Source organism: Chiloscyllium punctatum, chromosome 2 (genome assembly GCF_047496795.1).
Source record: "Chiloscyllium punctatum isolate Juve2018m chromosome 2, sChiPun1.3, whole genome shotgun sequence".
Classification (NCBI taxonomy): Eukaryota; Metazoa; Chordata; class Chondrichthyes; order Orectolobiformes; family Hemiscylliidae; genus Chiloscyllium; species Chiloscyllium punctatum.
The window spans coordinates 87,363,353-87,383,799 of record NC_092740.1 but is presented as its reverse complement, the minus strand read 5'-3'; the positions used below and the strand labels follow the sequence as shown (position 1 = coordinate 87,383,799).

The 20,447-nt window shown below is 40.2% G+C and overlaps 1 protein-coding gene across 2 annotated transcripts in view; it reads right to left on the bottom strand.

Annotated features, from left to right (window-relative positions):
• The window catches only part of vps13a (vacuolar protein sorting 13 homolog A), a 419,442-nt gene that overhangs the window by 332,163 nt on the left and 66,832 nt on the right, over nt 1–20,447 (bottom strand). For both annotated transcript variants that reach the window (XM_072585252.1, XM_072585262.1), the window contains exons 5-7: nt 14,828–14,929; nt 10,693–10,802; nt 4,814–4,873 (exon numbers count right to left, since the gene is read on the bottom strand). In XM_072585252.1, coding sequence (XP_072441353.1) covers nt 4,814–4,873; nt 10,693–10,802; nt 14,828–14,929 — 272 coding nt within the window. The remainder of the gene's footprint in view (nt 1–4,813; nt 4,874–10,692; nt 10,803–14,827; nt 14,930–20,447) is intronic.

The following is a 20,447-nucleotide window of genomic DNA, read 5'->3' as shown; positions in this document are numbered from 1 at the left end:
ATCAAGGGCTGAAGGACCTGTACTGCATTGTAAAGTTCTATTTTCTATGTTAACCACCTGATGAAGGAGCAGCACTCAGAAAGCTACTGCTTCCAAATAAACCTGTGTTGTGAGATTTTATCTTGGCCTTAACAGTGTACTTTCTAGCTTACTTCAGTACCCTAGAAGAAAGCAGTATCTTAAGCAAGTGATTCCCTATGACTTGATGATTTTCTTTGGTAAACTTGCTATAACCTATTGATTTGAAAACTTCAGTGTCTTTTTTTTTTAAATGAGGTGATTATACCATCCAATAAAAATTTTACTCTTTTTTAAATTTAATTTCCACCTTACATGCCTGTGGAAACATTTATGATATGTTCTCTTGAAAACTACCCTTTAAGTGTTTTATTTGGAGGGGGTGGGGGGAAATCATGAGATCATGATTAGTTACCTTAAGTTGGCAGTCAACAAACTAAAAGCAATTGACTACTTGATGAGTTTAAGCAGCTGCTTAGAGATCATTCATTCTATATTCATAACCGAGAACCATGGTTTCCAACCCATACTTTGTGATTAACCAGTCAATTGCAAAGTATCTAACAGTGGAGCACTGTCCTTCACACCCATGGTTCCTCCAAACTGTGTGTGCAAATTAATCATTGTGCCACTTTAATGTTTCTGCTTCCAGACACCTCTGTCAGGCAGAGAGCTCAGAGGTTCATTCAGGATGAAGAAAAATTACAGGTAACACTGCCATGACCCACATTCAATTCGTGGGTGACGGAAACACACCCAGGCTTTGGAAATAAATAACACAGAATTGACATCCCATGACTTCACACTCACTCAATCAGTCAATGACATTCTGGATGGTCCAGAAGTTTAAATCCAGGGGACCAATGGCAGAGTACTGTCATGAACCACAAAAATGAAGCAAGTGCAAAGCAAGGCAGAGCAGCTTTCAAGGTCAATTTTAAGACTCAGTCTTCGTACTTGCAAACAACCATGATGGTGAACCATTTTTAAATACTAGTTTTTAAAAAAAGCCTGTACATTCAGTTGTTTATCATTTGTAGCATACATCTTTAACCCAATATATGTTCTCCATTGGAGGCTAGCAGCTAGTACTAAATTGGTTTTTGTTTTAAGAAAATAAAACAGAAATACAATTCTGAATAGTAAATTATGCGAGATGAGCCTGGATTATTTCAAAAGAAACTGAAAACATACAACTTCCATGCAGATTAGGAAAATGAATTTGCTCACAACTGTAAAACAGCATTTGCTTTCCAGGTCAAAGTATATTGAGAAGTTAAAAGGGCAATTTGGAACAATACAACATAGCACAGTAAATTCAAGGTCAGTTTTCCTTAGAACAGTATGTTTTGGACCAAGAGCTAACAAGTTGAAAGTCAATTTCCAAGCTGGACAGCCTTTTATCTCAAAACCAGCAGCAAAATGGGAAGGCCTGCACTAAAACATTATTTCATATTTGCTACCTTCTGGTAACACTCAATAAGTTATTCACATATGTCAAGTAATAAAGCAACAATGACTGTGGCAGCTGACTCTTTATTCAAAGTTTAAGAACAAAGAAGAAATAATAACAATAATCCAGAGCATGCCATTTGGTGTTTCCACAATAGCAAGATGAGTGGGATCTTTGGATGATAACATCTTTCAGCAATGACAGCAGGATTTAAAGACTGAGTGCCAGTTGATTGTTCTTGTCAACAATTTCTTTTCTTTAAAGAGGTCATAACAACTAAAGATCTTTTCATCCTAATGCTGCTTAAGAAAAAGCAAGGGCTGAGAATACTTACAACAAATCCAAAAGCTATGTGCTTAAGAACCACATATCCATTAAGAAACTGGTTTATATCACAACTGAGGTTTGGTGTAAATGCAGGCTTTGTTGTGTTCTGCATAATTTATTCATTCGTCAATTAGTATGGTGTAAACCACCAATAAGGATTTGCAAGTAAAGTGTGGGATTCATTTATAAGAATATTAAGACTGTAAACTGAGCATCAACCCTTCAGCAGTGCTTGTTTATACCCTCACTTCATCACATCTATGCTACCAACAGTGCACTAAACATTGATACTGACATGAAGTGGTTAAGTCAAGAGAAATTGTTACTTTCTTTAAATCGAGGAATAAGTGTGTAGTGAGCAGTCAGACAATGCATGGCTGTTCAACTTCAAATTCTTTACAGACAAAACTGAATTAGCTTAACTGGCAATGGCCAAGAAAGGGCAGATAATATGATCACTGATGTGAATGCATTCCCTTTGAAATTGGGTCTGAGGTCCTTCCCATGAAAAAAACCACTACAACATTTAGTATGGAGGGAACAGGGGGAGGAGGGGGGGGAGGAGGGAGAGAAACAAAAAAAAAGCTTCTACCCAGAAAATGTCTTTGCACCTCTTAAGTTAGAAGAGAAATTCACAAACTAGATGTGGTGGAATAAATCATATGTTTGTCACAAATTCATTCTTTCAAACAGACATTGGTGGATTGATTACCAAATTCCATCGAGAGCAAAACAATGGAGATGATATTGTGACTATGCTGTGGCTGTAAGAGGTGTGTTTTGTCCTGGTTTCTTTTAAGAGAACTTGGAGGACAGATGATGAGCCGTCTATGAGAAGCTAGATCACTTGTGAGGCCTTGGTTGTTTTTTGAAAATGTTGGAACAATAGAAGCAGCCTGAATGAATATGGTCAAGCCCTCAGATCCAGGACTTTTATTTAGCTTTCAGCAGTTGCTGTTCGGCTGACAGCCGGGTTGGAAGGCAGTGAATCTCTCCCAGCTGCTACCTGCTACACGCTACACACACACACACACACACACACACACACACACACACACACACACACACACACACACACACACACACTCAGAATGGTTCTTTCCACGTTCTTTCCTCCTGGACTACATATGAGACAATCGGTTTCTGAATTTACCTTTTGCCAAGGGTGTGCTTATGGCAAGTTGCTATATTCGAACAATTACTGTTTAGTAGCAAAATAACCCATTATTTTGTTAAGTTTGCCAATACAGTTAAATTATTCCAATTTCCTTTTTTCTGGTATCTTAACTACAGTGCTTGAATAAATTGTGTTTTGTTTAACATGAATCAAATTGCATCTGGAATATAGGACCTCACCTTTAACTTTAAAATAAGAAAACATTAAGGTCTAACCTACCTTCTTAATATATTTTGAGGGGGGTCTGTCTGTTCCATAATAATAGAGATAATTGCTATACAAAATGATATTGAACTGAAAGTCAGATTGAGGGTCAGTGATGTGGGGGAAATCAAACACAGAAACGTACTCACTTGTGACATCCTACGTTGCTTACATTAGCTCCACATACCTCAGATAGCCATTTGATGGTTTGTATACAACTATTCATCTCAACTCAAAGTATCAAGTCACTACAGAAAATATCACAGATTTGGTGAGTAGGTTTTTATGGCATCAAAAATAGACTGTTTATATTTTCTTGGTGTTAAGTTTTGGGTTACACTTAAATTCAATGAAGTCCTCTCACGTTTAAATGTTGGAGACTACTGACCTGGAAGGACAAGGACAGTAGGTGCATGGGAAACACCTGCAATTTCTTTCCAGATACATATCTTCTTGACTTGGAACAAGAGTACTGTTCCTTCGTTATGAAATGTCTAAAATACTGTAATTCCATTCTTAATTGTACTGTGGAGGGCAGAATTCAAAAAGGTCATTCACCACTATGTTCAGGGTGAATTATGGATGAGTAGCAAATTCTGGTCTAGCCAGTGATGTCCACATCCTTTTTTCTTATATAAATGTCAGAAGCAATTGCCTAGTTTCAAATTTCGGTTTTTGGAAAAAGAAGAAAACAGTCACGAAGAACAGAAGAACAAAGAGCAAGAGATAAGAAAGAAACCATTCATAACGGTTTGGGTTAAAAAGAGAGAGAGAGAGAGAGGTCTAGTTAATTGCATAAAGCTGTACTTACTTTATAGTAGCTGGATTGATCAAGCCAAAAGATTGAGTAAGAGAGAGTGAGGTCGTTAAAAGGCAACTTGAGACAGAGAGTACCATTAATATAATAGCTCTCACAAAGGAGCCCTAACTAGTTACAGCAGAAATAAAACACCAATAAACTTCATGAACAAGGATAGTTTGGTCAACTATTAATTAAATACTACTTCAATGATTTAAGGTGAGGGGAAATGGTCAAGAACGACAGAGTGGACTCATATAGCACAGCCTAAGGGCAGCCCAATAACATCAGAGCCAATTCAGTGTTTTTTGAAATGTAATTACTTGTAAAAGAAAGAAAATATGGCAGCAAACTTGCTCACATTAAGGTCCCTTGACAGTAATGAAATACATTAATGAATTTTCTAATTTTATGAGGATTGATAAAGGGATAAAAGTTTAGCCAGGACACTCTAAAGTCTTTCCCATCCATGGAATCTTCCCTAATGAGACAGTAGACAGGGCCTCAACTTAACATTATAAAAACAAAGAACTATGGATACTGGAAATCTGTAAGAAAACCAAAGTTCTGGAGAAACTCAGCACATCTGGTAGTATCTACAGAAAGAAAAACAAACAGTTAAATGTTTCAAGTCCGGTGACCTCAATTTATCACCATCTCTGAAAGTTACCTAACAGTGAGAATTCCTGCAGTGCTAGATTGAAGCTTCAGGCTAGATTAAAAGCTTAAGTCTTGTAGTAGACCCTGAATCCAAAGTCTTTTGACTCAATAGGCATAAGTATCACAATAAAGATCTGACTAAAGAAGGAATTAAAAGATAAAAAATGTACATTACCTCAAGACTCAAGTTTTGAAGTGAAATTCCAAATGACAATGGGGAGTTTGGATTAGTGATCTGCAAATAAGAATAGAATTATGAAATTAACTTCCAACTAGAAAAAGCACTACACAAAACTAAGTTATAATAGTTATCACTTAAATTTCAATTAACAGCAGTTCTCTTTACATTGAAGTGAACTACATTACTTAAAATATTTGTGTCATTGTCTTATTTGAAATTAGAGAGAAGAAAAATCAGATTTGGAAAAGATAGCAGGCAAGACTACAGTGCCCAAAACAGATGCAATCATTGAACATGAGAAACAGAAGCAGGAGTGGCCCATTCAGGCCCTCAAGCCAGTGTTAACACTATAAAATCACAGCTGATGTATTCATGGTTGACCTTAAAAAATAATTTCAAAACTGTACCGATGTCATATCAGGGAAAGCATCTTAATTACTCAGTGACACTATGGTAGTGTGCAGAGCAAGAAAACTGCATCAACTAATTTGATGCCAGTAATGCCAACTTTGAGCTCAATCCTCCAACACCCTCTACCTCACATTTGAATGCCCATTCGCAGCAGAATAGAACCCCCATCATTATTATTTGAAGTGGTAATTTAAAACCCACATTTAAGCTGCAAATTGATTTCTTTAGCTTTTGCTACAATTCTACAATTTAAAACATATAATTATTTAAAATTGCAAAAGGCTACAGGAGCATTGTGGTTGATGTTGAAATTCTCATTGCTAAATTCAAAGTTCCTGCACAAAACCAGTTTTTCTTAAGATGCATGTAGCATACATTCCATTTCAAATGCAGTAATGACTTACAGAATTAAAAAAACTGAATCCAACCATTTCTGTTCCATCAGCCAATGATCAATATTCAAAGTTTTTATATTGAATGCAAAACATTATTGACAGTGCTATCAAGCAGCATTTATCAACTGCTGAGTTTTGGTCCCACTCCAACAACCTGGATCAAATGTGGAAAAAGGGACTCAATTCCAGAATTTAAAGGTAAGAGTGTCAGTCTTTGATAGAAAGACAGCACCAGCAGGACTGCGGCTCAGCATTTAGCATTGTTGCCTCACAGCACCAGGGACTCGGGTTTGATTCCAGCCTCAGGCAGAATTGCACATTCTCCCTGTGTCTGCGTGGATTTCCTCCAGTTTCCTCCAACAATCCAAAGATGTGCAGGTTAGGTGAATTGGCTATGCTAAATTGTCCATAGTGTTCAGAGATGTGTAGGTTAGGTGCATTGGTTAGGGGTAAATATAGATAATAGGGTAGGAGAATGAGTCAGTATGGGTCACTCTTCTGAGGTTCAGTGTGGACTTTCTGGGCCAATGTCCAAACAGGTAAAGACAATGACTGCAGATGCTGGAAACCAGAGTCTAGATTAGATTGGTGCTGGAAAAGCACAGCAGTTCAGCAACATCTTATTTTGAAAATCTTCAAAATTTTGACTAAGTTTCCTGCGATAGAATTCCATAGGCTCACCACTCAGTGAATAAACTTCACCTCATCTCCGTCCTGAATGGCCTACCTCATATCCTTGGACTGGGACCACTGGTTCTGGATTCACTGGTCAACCAGCTTCACCTTTCCTACATTTAACCTATCTAGTTCTGTTAGAATTTTAAGGATCTGAGATGCAACCTCATCCTTCTAAACACCAGTGAAAATATGAATAGGAAGGGAATAAAGGAATACAGATCCTATAAGTGAAGATAGTTTTAGTATGGAAAGGCAATATGCATGGAGTCTCAAACAGCCTGTTCCTGTGCTGTATTGTTCTTTGTTCTAACTAATCCATTCACTCTTCATAAGTCAGCAGTTTGTTGCATTCCCTCCTTAGCCAGAGAATTCTTCCTCAGATAAGGAGACCAGAAGGCCACAATATTCTAGGTGTCGTCTCACCAAGGACACATGTAACTGCAGCAAAACATCTCTGCTCCTGTACTCCAAATCTCTTGCTATGAAAGCCAACACACCATTTGCCTTTTTTGTTGCCTGCTGTATTTGCATGCCTACTTTCAGCAATGTATACAGGAAGGACACCAAAGTCTCTTGCACGTTTCCTGTTCCAATCTCCATTCAGATAACAGAACAACTTTATGAGGTGGTTGGTGGGGGTTTGGACTCATGTCAAAAGCTCATAGTTGGTCACTTGTGGTTAGAATCTATTTATTTAGAAGAAATAGTGACTCTTGTTAAGTTCAAAAAGCTGGTCTGTTGTCTCTGTTATTACGTATCTATCAGACAAGTTTGAATACTACAGAGACTTTGAATATTTTGCTAATTTTTCTCCAATTTTCTGACAACTCCAGGAATAAATAGCAGGGTTTGATTTCCGGCACACTATCACAATGAGGTGTCATGCAAGGTTGCTGATACAGATGTATTTAAGTCACCATTGGAGCCAAAGGGATGATAGCACCTTCAACAGATGCACCATAGAAAGCATTCTACACAGGTGCATAATGGTACAGCAACTGCTCTGCCCAGGAGCATTAAGAAACTACAGAAAGTTATGTGCACAACCCAGACCATTGTGAAAGCCAACCATCTCCCCCCAATCCCCCACACCATGGGCTTCATTTACACTTCTCGTTGCCACAGAAACACCACCAACACTAAAGACCACTCCCACCAGGTAATGCTCTGCTACAACCTCTTCTGTCAGGCAAAAGATACAGAAGCTTGATCACATGCACCAATTGGTTCAAGAAGAGCTTCTTCCCTGCCATTTTTAGATTGGTGAATGGACTTTCTAACTTCAAATAATATTGATCTTGCTTCACGTACCTCTTGTGCAGTATAACCTGTATGCCTCACTCTAAGCACCCTATTATCCATATGTCCTCGCTTACTATGACCAGCCTGTACTGTTTGTAAACAAAGCTTTTAACTGAACGTAGTACAAATGATTACAAAAGATCAAATACTGTGAAAAAGAGGCTGTTGGCCAAATATCTAGTGACTCCAGTCTGCAGCCCATTCACTTGATCTGCCTGAATACAATTAAGCATACTGCTACGCAAAACTTAACATAGTAGATTAGTGGTGTGTTAAGTCATCACTTCACCTGGAACACCCATTTCAATGGAACACAATGCTCGACTGAGCAGACACTGAGGTTTACAGTAATCTGCTGCAGCCTTGCACCAGTGACCAGCTAAGAGGCAGAAGTAGGAACAGGTAGGAGGAGACATCTTAAGGCAGCCCCTTCCTGCCAGGGCTGTTCACACAGAAAGGAGTGTTGCCACTAACTGAAACCTCAATTTCTCACTCACCATCAGTTAGGGAACCTATGATCTCGCCTTTAATTTCGAGTGGGAAAATCCAGCCCATGGTGAAAAACTAAAACTATATCAACAGATTGAAATCACACATCAAGATTCAGACCTATAAAAATTATAGCCCATGAGTAATTCCTGGCCTGGAAATTGCAATAAAGAAGCTCAAGTAACTTGGAGAGCAATCTACACCATATGGAGTGAAATTAAACAAAGCTGGTTGTTGAGCTCTTGAGATATTCCCTTCCACCAGACTTGATAACAACACAGTGGTGTGAATTTGGAGTACTTACCCAAAAGAAAACATGACGACTGATGCAACCAGGAATAGGTGAACATCTATCAGCTCTCTAGCTCTGAAAATTACATTATTTTGTGAAGCATGGAATTTCATTCCTCCATAAGTTAACGGTTTTCTTTATAATTTTTAACACTATTCATGTGACGCCTGTTTCTCTCAAACCCATTTCTTTCTCCTTCCAAACTATGCTATACAGGATTCAAACCTGCTTCACACTTCTTGGCTCAGACTCTAACGAATTCTCAAACGCCACAATCTGATTGCTTGAATAGCCTCAGTGTTGCATACCTTGATCTCAGAATCTCAGATGCACTGCACAAGGAGCCATGCTGAATTAGAGCAAGTATTTGAACAAACATCTGGAAAAATAGTTTTGGGAAGCTGTCAATGAGTTTAACAGCAAGTGTCACTACTTCATTGATGATCACAGATCTGGTAGGATAGGATTCTTCTTTCACATTCAGGACATTAGCATGATGTGATAATTTGTGTGCACCTTCCTGAAATCTCATGTTAATGTTACATCCAAATAAAAATATCCAGATCATTTAAGAGTCACAGAGACATACAGCACGACCCAGCTCAGCCATGCTGACCAGATATCCCAACCCAATCTAGTCCACACCTGCCAGCGCCCGGCCCATATCCCTCCAAACCCTTCCTATTCATATATCCATCCAAATGCCTTTTAAATGTTGCATTTGTACTAGCCTCTACCACTTCCTCTGGCAGCTCATTCCATACACATACCACCCACTGAGTGAAAAAGTTGCCCCTTAGGTCTCTTTTATATCTTTCCCCTCTCACCCTAAGCCTATGCCCTCTAGTTCTGGACTCCCCCACCTGAGGGAAAAAGACTTTGTCTATTTATCCTATGCACGCCCCTCATGATTTTATAAACCTCTATAAGATCACCTCTCAGCCTCCAACAGTCCAGGGAAAACAGCCCCAGTCTGTTCAGCCTCTCCCTATAGCTCAAATCCTCCAACCCTGGCAACATCTTGTTAAATTTTTTCTGAACCCTTTCAAGTTTCACAACATCTTTTCGATAGGAAGGAAACCAGAACTGCACGCAATATTCCAACAGTGGCCTAATCAATGTCCTGTACAGCGCAATATGACCTCCCAACTCCTGTACTCAATACTCTGACCAATAAAGGGAAGCATACCAAACGCCTTCCTTACTACCCTATCTACCTGAGACTCCACATTCAAGGAGCTATGAACCTGAACTCCAAGATGTCTTTGTTCAGCAACACTCCCTAGGACAATAACATTAAGTGTACAAGTCCTGCTAAGGTTTGCTTTCCCAAAATGCAGCACCTCACATTTATCTAAATTAAACTCCATCTGCCACTTCTCAGTCCATTGGCCCATCTGATCAAGATCCCCTTGTAATCTGCAGTAACCTTCTTTGCTATCAACTACATCTCCAATTTTGGTGTCACCGGCAAACTTATTGTCCTAAGATTGAGAACTGATGCAGAGCTGTGTTCTCATAATAAAAGCAAAATATTGCAGATGCTGGATATCTAAAATAAAAAAGTGTTGCAGAGAAAGAAACAGCCAACACTTCAAGCCCAATATTACTCCACTTCAGAACTCTGATTCAAGGTGCTGTCCTGATTTTTCCCTCCCCTGTGCTCATAACTCTGAGATAGCAATATGTGCACATGAAGATGTAGCTTCTTAATATGGCACTCCTTCAGAAGTTTTGAGAATCTCATTCAGGAATAACAAATTTAGACTGTTAAAAGCTTGATAAGAAAACTTTACATTACTTTTGTATCAGCTTTCATTTTAACACATATTCACCCATTTAGGGACTTCCATGCTTCCTCCACAATATTTTATCAACAGAAATATCTAGTTATTATAATAGCACAAAGAAAAACACCTTTCATAAAAAAAAACACAACTCATTTCAGGTTCAGAACTGAGACTACTCAGTCACCGAAACTTTTGCCCATCAGAAAACAGTCAGTGAGCTCAGTTGCACAGGCCGTGCAGTGCAATACATGCAGGTTTAAGTCTGCTCTAGAGGTTTTGACCTGAGTAAAATTTACGTCTTGCAGAAAGAGAAGACAAGGAAAATTGGAGGACTCTGCTGGTTGTCGACAACTGTAACTAAATTAATTCACAACGTTTGTATTACTGAAAAGACATTGTGATCTTCACAAGATAAAATTCCTTTTGTGTAAGTATCTCAAATACATAGATTTTTAACAGTATAAAAAATGTCATCATAAAAGCATAGTATTTAAATAAAACAAGCTAAATACTCACATCATCTTCATAGCGGATATGGACATTGGTAATTTTAACCTGCAAATTCTTAATAACTTGCGTAATTAACTTTTCAATGAAGGTATCTTGCTTCCCTTCTTTGGGATTTTCTGTAAAAGGTAACAATTTTAATAATAGCTACCACATGATCACATTTCATACTTTTCCTCTCAGCATAATTTTTTAAAAAACTTGAATTTTCTGTGTACATGCTGACACAATGGAAATCCATCAATCACCATCAGAAAGCTACTAAAACATTTACTAAGTTCTAATGTGCGGCAAGCAATGTTTTATGCAATAATGCATATATGCACATAGGTAATTTTTGACAAAAATGAAATCCAAAGTTAACATAGTTCCAGTCAATGGTTATCACAGCTTGCAACTAAAATACCTTGAGATTTACAAATTTGATAGAATACACTGTAAAATTTAAGTACAACTTAAAAAGATAATCCAGCACTTAATACATTCTATACATAACTGGTCAATATTTTCCTCTCAACATTAAGCTTCCCTTCAGATGGCTCATGTTCCAGAGCTAGATATCAAAATATACACTTGCTTGTGAGACTGCTTTCCTGTTACAAAGAGATTTGGTTCATAAACTACCAAGGCATGAAGCAGAGAAGCACAAAACCTATTACACTTTCACAAGCATACTTAGAAATTTTCCAATTTCCCAACAACTAAATGATACATGTAGGTTGTGGTAATGATCCACACAAACCAGAAATACAGAAGACTGAATCCTTTGCACAACAAGTCCCCATTTAACATTTTGTTTAAACATTAACTTACCAATGAGGCTTGCATTTTGGTTTAGCAACATGAGATTGGTTTTAAAACCAATGCCCCAGTCACATTTAGGGTCACATGGCCCGATCAGCATTATTTTAAAGTGGCCATGCCCACTCCCTAGCCTCCAATTGCTACATTGACCATTCACTAACCAAAATTCTTAAATGATTCTTCTACTCTTCAATTCTCCAATTCACACCTTTCTATATCATCAATAAAACCGCTATCCTGAGCTGGGTCATGGCTATTAACATGCTTCTGCACACTTCTTCCATCTCCTGAATTTTTACAGCAAGTGACAAGATGCAAGAAAAGCAGCTTCAGTAGTTGAGGCCCATGGTAAAGAGATCAAAAGATTATTTTCCTAAAGGCTCGTGAGACTTGAGGACTATATTTTTACTTTTGGGTGTAACATTGTTTTAAAGGACTTTTTCCATTCTCAGTTACTCTTTTTAGATAACAGTAACAGCAATATCATCACCTGTTTCATGAATTTTTAGGGTTTTCTTCAGAGGTTTCACAAATATAAACACGATTGTATGCACAAATGTATTACATATTTTAATTTGGAATCTAGATGTTTTTCTGTTTATTTATTGCAAATCAATCTCCCACATGACAGCGTGCAAAATAGACAGGGCAGCAGGTGATGTCATCCACAAAGTACCTGTGAAAATTCAATCGTGGTCATGACCAACTACAGAAAGTTGCCCAAATATGTGTTCCTGCAGCATGTTGAACATTACGAGTGATTATAAAATCAAACAAACAGTCAGGGATGGATAAAGTTACAAAGTATATATAAGGTGTGGCATCCACCCAATTAATGAATTGGTTATCAATGAGCGTGGCATTCTGCAGCACCATCAACTGTCCCCTGCCTGTCCTACACTAGGGTTCAACTCTACCTGCTCCAGGGAGAAAGTGAGGACTGCAGATGCTGGAGATCAGAGCTGAAATTGTGTTGCTGGAAAAGCGCAGCAGGTCAGGCAGCATCCAAGGAGCAGGAGAAACGACGTTTCGGGCATGAGCCCTTCTTCAGGAATGAGGAAAGTGTGTCCAGCAGGCTAAGATAAAAGGTAGGGAGGAGGGACTTGGGGAAGAAGCGTTGGAAATGCAATAGGTGGAAGGAGGTCAAGGGGAGGGTGAAAGGCCGGAGTGGGGGTGGGGGCAGAGAGGTCAGGAAGAAGATTGCAGGTTAGGAAGGCGGTGCTGAGTTCGAGAGATTTGACTGAGACAAGGTGGGGAGAGGGGAAATGAGGAAACTGGAGAAATCTGAGTTCATCCCTTGTGGTTGGAGGGTTCCTAGGTGGAAGATGAGGCGTTCTTCCTCCAACCGTCGTGTTACTATGGTCTGTCGACCTGCATGTCCTTGGTGGAGTGGGAGGGGGAGTTGAAGTGTTGAGCCACGGGGTAGTTGGGTTGGTTGGTCCGGGTGTCCCAGAGGTGTTCTCTGAAACATTCCACAAGTAGGCGGCCTGTCTCCCCAATATAGAGGAGGCCTCCTTCTTCAAAGACCACAATTTCTCCCCAGACGTGATCGACGATGCCCTCCACCACATCTCCTCCACTTCCCGCTCCTCCGCCCTTGAGCCCCGCCCTTCCAATTGCCACTAGGACATAACCCCACTGGTCCTCACCTACCACCCCACCAACATCCATATACATCGTCATTTCCGCCACCTCCAAACGGACCCCACCACCAGGGATATATTTCCCTCCCCTCCCCTATCAGCGTTCCGAAAAGACCACTCCCTCCGTGACTCCCTTGTCAGGTCCACAACCCCCACCAACCCAATCTCTACTCCCAGCACCTTCCCCTGCAACCGCAAGAAATGCAAAACTTGCGCCCACACCTCCCCCTTTACTTCCCTCCAAGGCCCCAAGGGATCCTTCCATATCCACCACAAATTCACCTGCACCTCCACACACATCTTTTATTGCATCCGCTGCACCCGATGTGGCCTCCTCTATATTGGGGAGACAGGCCGCCTACTTGCGAAACGTTTCAGAGAACACCTCTGGGACACCCGGACCAACCAACCCAACCACCCCGTGGCTCAACACTTCAACTCCCCCTCCCTCTCCACCAAGGACATGCAGGTCCTTGGACTCCTCCTGCTCCTTGGATGCTGCCTGACCTGCTGCGCTTTTCCAGCAACACATTTTCAGCTCCACCTGCTCCAGGCCAGGCCAAGCCACTACTCCAACCTCCTGTAAATCTGCTGCCTGGTGGCCCTGAGATCAGCCAGATTAACTCCACCAATCTCATCCAAACACACATTTCCTCCCTTCACCATAGGTGGCAGAGAAGGTATTTGTCTTTGGTGGAATTCGAGGAGCAACATTAAAAAGCAGAATATTTGACTGAAGAACAGCTCCTCACAAATTATATGTCTCTCCCATTTCTACACAATCAGAACGATACCTTATTTTATGATTGTGATTTTAAAATTTATTTCATTTATCATAATTGCTGAATTCCAATGTAAAATATTTCAACTGGCAGGGTTTTTTTTAAAAACTCTCTGATGAGGAAGACACTAGAAGTCTAACTATAGCTTTTAAGTTGGTTTTAAGGGCAAGTGTAATTCGTTGAAATACAATGCATGTAAAATGATGACTGTTAAGAACACAACCTCAAGTAAAGATTTACTTTGCATGACAGTGAACTGATCTCAATCAGGTCAATATCAGGAAATGAAGATCACAAAAAAAATAAGATGCTATAGGCAAAAGTAGGGGAGAATTTTTGAAAGAGTGTTTGTTGAGTAATATTCACTTAGTGAGGAAAAGTCAAAAGATTGAGTGATATTTTATGCACCCCTGTGGCAGGTTGAAGGCTGATAAGATTTTTAGGTCAGTACTCTGACGGCTGGTTAATTGTCAGATAGACATGTAGTTAGTGGATCTTCCTGAAGAGAGGTAACAACGCTGTCTTGTCAAGTCTCCAGCCTGTGGCTAAGATGCAAGTCACCTCCATAAAATTACTCCTGCTACTTTAGATTATTCAGTGCAGTGGAAAAGAAAATTCACTGTTAATCAGAAGTGCACAATATTTAAATTTGCTCATTAAAAACTGCTCATTTAACAAGTTTTTAAAGTGACAATATACATGCCAGAATTCTTAAAACAAGAAAATACAAAAATTAATCAAAAATCGATAGAGTGAACAGTGTGGATGTTGTGATTTCAAACATTTCAGAACTTCTACAATCAGAGCTCAATGATTGAGGCAATACAGAGGAAAAGACAATTAAAACAAGACTTGATTCAGAATTAAATATAATGCTCTGATGGAAGAGATCTGCATTACATCTGTTCATAGTACCTTTGTCAGCAACCTTTTGCTTCGCTTCTTCAATTCTTTGTAATTCTCTCTGTTTTATTTCTTGAAGCTGCAATTCCTCTTTTTCAGCATCATATTGGATACCTAAAACACAAATTGAAAACACAAGTTATATGTAAATGATGGGATGTGGGTGGAGTGTGGGCAAGACATGTTGAGACGGAGACAAAAAGTGCGCTTCCAAAGACTTCGGAGAACCGTCTCGTTGATGCACGGCAATCTTGCTATTAACATGGAAGCATCTTGCTATGAATCGTGCCCAATGGCAACAACTTGTCCATCGAACTACATCACACTGGACTGGATTTTCCTAGGAATGGCAATGTGATGCAGATTAACACTCTGCCCTTTTTTTTGAACTAAAGAAGAGAACTCAGTAATTCTCAGAGGAGATCACCATCAGGGCTCCTGCAGAAATGTACAGCAGTAATTGCATTCTGAGATACCTTCCTGGAATTCCTAAGTGATGATTCTGAAATTAAAACGGGTCCAAACAGGACCTTTTGACAGTTGCAGTCAAAGCAAGGTTCATAGGATGTTTGATGTTAGGGTACCAGATGGGTAGGGTGAAAGTTATGGGATAGGGTGAAAGGAAAGACAGAATAAGAGAAAGAGAAGAGATTGAGGAGTTAGAATGCCAGTCATATAATACCATCTGGGCCAAATGTCTAGTGGGAAGAGAATACGATTTCAAGGATAGGGGCGGGCGGAATGATGTCAGATGGATAAGGGTCAGATGACAGGCCAGTAGGATGTGAATTTATCAACTGAGGGAGTAGGGTACCAGGAGGAAAAGCTGGCAAGTGGGGAGTAAAACCAGGAGGGTAGCTGTCAGATCAGACAATGCGGTGGGGTAGAGGCTAATGAGTCCCCATGACCAGAAACATCAACTCTATTTCTTGTCATAGCTGCCAAGTATATTCAGCATCTGCAACACATTGTTACTGCTAAAAAGCAACTGGTTAATATATTTGCTTGTCATCATGACAAAGGCAAGGATACCAAATTTCTCTCATATGCATGCACTGTGCACACACAATTATACAACACGAGTTAAGAATGTTGACTGGTTGGCAAATCAACTGATTTCTCAATAAACAGTGCCTTGGACAAGATTAAGGAGTTATGGGATCCCCAAGCTCACTGGTAATTCATAAAGTGCAAAAGTTCAACAAAATCTTTGTTTTGAGAGAAGGGTCCTAAACATAAATGGAAGGAACTTCCAGAAAGCATAAACTAGTTTCATTATATAACTGAAAATTAGTTGAGCTCTACACTATAAAGATGCAATCTCAACTGGGGCGGCACAGTGGCTCAGTGGTTAGCACTGTTGCCTCACAGCACCAGGGTCTCAGGTTCGATTCCAGCCTCGGGCAGACTGTCTGCGTGGAGTTTGCACATTCTCCCTGTATCTGCGTGGGTTTCCTCCCATAGTCTAAAGATGTGCAGGTCAGGTGAATTGGCCAAGCTAAATTGCCCATAGTGTTAGGTGCATTAGTCAGAAGGAAATAGGTCTGGGTGGGTTACTCTTTGGAGTGTCAGTATGGACTGGGTGGGCTGAAGGGCTTGTTTCCACACTGTAGGGAATCTAATCTAAAAAAAGTGTTACGACACGGTGGTAAACCAAACACAAAGAAAAGTTCACCTCGCCTCATAATCTGTTAAAGTATGAGTGACAAAGAACTACCTAATTTCTGCTATTTAGAAGAAAAAAATAACAATTTTATTCTTTAACTCTAAAATGAACATAAACAATAACTATTTACAACTCTAAGCCTCCCTTCTCTTAAAGGTTTGTTATCTACTTCCCACTCTATAACAATATACTGATCCAATAAAGCCCCTATTACAGCAACTCAATTTTCAAAACCAGACAGCAGCTATCATCTCCAGTTGTCGATCTTCCTCTATTTGTAGATCTTGGCCACCTTTGGTCTTCTGCTGCAAAGAGGTTTCATATGCAAAAGGTACCTTTTACAGAGAGTGTGACAAATAACAGTCATTCAATGGCAGTTGATGCTTTTTCTGGCTAACTGTCCAAAATACCTGGTTTTTTCATACCCCAAACATCAGATCGTCTCATTGGTTCAATGATGTCAAAACAGTAAAAATCAAATTCAATTGGGTTTTAGTATCTTGGGATATAATTTAGACTGATTGGTTAAATTCAAACTGCTGTGAAAACAACTCAGGTATCTAGGTTACAGCCAAATATTGCATCTTTCAATTTTCCAGCACAGTCTAACTACCAGTTAGTCACATGACAGGTGCTTGCCAGTTTTCACTCTTTCAAAGGTACAGTACATGCCCTCAACTTCGCGACACAGGGGAAAGGAAACATTACACATTTACAAAGATTTTGCCTGGTATATAATTATAAAGAACTGAAAAAAATTAGGATTATTCAGTTTAACCTAGAAATTAAGGGTTGATTTGATTGAAGTATTTAAGATTATTGTGACTGGAAGTTGGGATAGAAATGATTTCTAGTCAATGAGAAATCTATTTGAAGGAAGGATAATCTAATATTAAATATTAGAGATTTGGGAGCAAGATCAGATGAACTTTAAAGATTACAAAAAATTTTGATGAAGGGACATTGAACTTGATTTTATTAACTCTATTTCTCTCCCTACAGATGCTGCAAGACCTGCCCAGATTCTCCAGCTATTTTTATTTCAGATTTCCAGCAGGTGCAGTTGTGTGCACTCTTTACAGAAGATTTGGGATGGGCAATGCGCAGCCAGAACTTGCACTTGAGGCAGTGGCATCAATTTGTAAGTCCTCACTTTCTTCCAATATGTAAGAGTATTACAGATTGGTGAAAGAGAAATATAGAATAATGAAGGGAGATTGACAGAGAGGTACAAATAAGAACAAACTCTTAGGCCAAATGCTCGACTGTTTCATAACATTCGGTAAGTAATAAAAGCAATTCTATAGCAAGACTTCTAATAGTGTAAAAGCAAAGTACTGATGCAGGAAATCAGAAATTTTTTACAAATGCAGCATGTCTGGAAGCACCTGTGGGGAAAGGAAAACAAGCAGCTTTGAAATGAAAGGAGCTGAAAAATGGTGGTTTTCACACTGCTGTCAGAAGACAAGGAGCAGCAAGTGCAACAGATTGTGAGGGCACCCAAAGCAAAAGAAAGAAGGCAGTGACAATGGCAAAAAACGTTATGTAAATTAGGTTAATGTTAGGTATAAAAAATGTTAGGTATGAAAAAGGAGAAAAATAGCTCCACTCTGAACAGAGTAAACCCAACAAGATACTTACAGCCAATGAGGCTGGGGAATGTAGCAAAATGGAGTACAATGCTCATTACCTTATGTTACGGAACTCAAGATAGTCCTAAAGGATGTCAAGTCCCAAGGCAGGAATCAAGGTGCTGTTCCAAACGTTGTAGTAACACTGAACAGACCCCTCTATCATCACAAACTCAAATCCCAAAGTCCCCCTACCCCACCTTCAATCACCTACCTTACAAACTATGTCCCAAGAACAAAGTGAGGACTGAAGATCCTGGAGATCAGAATCAAATGGTCTGGCACTGGAAAATCACAGCATGTCAGGCGGCATCTGAGGAGTAGGAGAATCAATGTTTTGGGCACAAGCCCTTTAACACAAATGTTGAGGGGGGAGGTATGGAGCTGAGAGATAAGTAGGAGGATGGGGGTGGGGTGGATCGATGGGAAGCAAGATTGACAGCTCAAGAGGGCAGTGCAGAGTTGGAGGGTTGGATCTGCAATGACGGTGGGGTGGGGGTTGGAGTCGAGGAAACTGATGAAAAACTGACATTGATGCCATATGGTTGGAGGGTCCCAAGACAAAAGATGGGGGGTTCTTCCATCAGACATTGGGTGGTTTGGATTTGGCGGTGGAGGCAGCCCAGGACTTGCATGTCCTTGAGGGAGTGGGAAGGGAACTTGAAGTGATCAACCATAGGGCGGTGGGGTTATTTGGTTTTTGTGTCCCAGAGATGTTCAACCACTGACCCTGCAAGGACCCTTTCTCCTACCTCGAACATAGTCCATTCACTTGAGTGGGCATCAGACCAGCCACAGGATGTCCAAGAGAATGGAGTATTTTGGCGGCAGAAGAAGGGGTCCTCGGAGGGTCGGCAGGCATCCCAAAGGAACATCCCTGGGACAGAGGCACCAAACAACCCCATCGCTTTGTGACCAGCCACTTCAGCTCCCCCAAGAACGAGTCCTAGGCCTCCTCCACTGCCAAATCCAAGCCACCCAACACTTGGAGGAAGAAAGCCTCATTTCGGCTTTTGGCCCCTTCAACCAGACAGCATCAGCATTGATTTCATTAGTTTCCACATCTCCCCTCCTCCCACCTCATCCCAGATCCAACCCTCCAACTCAACAATGCCCTCTTGAACTGCCCATCTTCTTTCCCATCTTTCCACTCCACCCTCCCCTCTGATCTATCACCATCAACCCCCACCTGCATCTACCTACAAGTTTGCCAGTTACCTCATCCCCACTCTCCTATTTACCTCTTAGAATAACCTTCAAAAGAGTGTACAACTTAGATAAGATGAAGCAGTGAAACACAATCTTTTACTTGAACATCAACTACAAATGAGTGAAGAAAGCAAAAAGAAATAAAATATTTTCTGGGCAGATTCAACCTACTGAAAACTAAAGACTATCAACTGCCCCTCAATTAGAAGAAAGGTATCTCCTCAGTGTTATAACTTTCTGCAGCAATTCTGTGACTAAGTAGATCAATTCTTTACCTCGTGGTGTATCCTCCATGTGCACTGTGGCATCCAAAGTGCATGATTTGGTTCCTTTTATTTCCTTTTCTGCCAGGACTGAACAAAGGGAGAGTTTGGACACAAAAGCATGATATTGTTTGACAGAAAAGTTGTCGCCATTTCACTCGAATGGTAGTAAGCTCCTCCCAGTCATTAATGCCAATGCTACTGCATTTAAAGCAAAGCTTCAGAGCGCTTTTGTCACATTTTCTTTGTCCTCCTATGGAATGTTGGCCATTTACATTTGAAAACACTGAATCTTGCAGGCAATATTTTTCCCAAACCATCGTACTTGATTTTGCAGGATGTTTTTCCTGAATATTTGTAGAACTGGCTTCTAGAAAAATACCCACATTTTTTTCAATGGGCCTCCCAGTGAATCCAGAGAAAATTCTGGAGACAACTTTTCTTCTCATTCACTTATGGGATGTGGGCGTTACTTGCTGGGTGAACATTTATTGCCCAACCCGAGAACCGATGAGAAGCTGATGGTGAGCAGCCGTCTTGATTCACTGCAGTCCTTGGGGTGTACATACAGCCACTGCTATTAGGAAGCTTCAGAATTTTAACCCAGCAATTGTCAAGACCAGCGAGTAAAAATGGTGTGGCTTGAAGGAGAACTAGCACTTTGTAGTGGCGCTCTTGTATCTGCTGCTCTGCGCCTTCTAAATGATCGAGGTTGCCAGTTTGGAAGGTACTGGTAGATTTCTATTGGAATTTTTCTAGCGTTCTTGTCCATGATATGCAGTCCAGGTCATACCGTAGTAGAGAATTGCTGTGACAACTGATCGGTATATTAGGAACTCTATTGACTTGTTAACATCTATCTT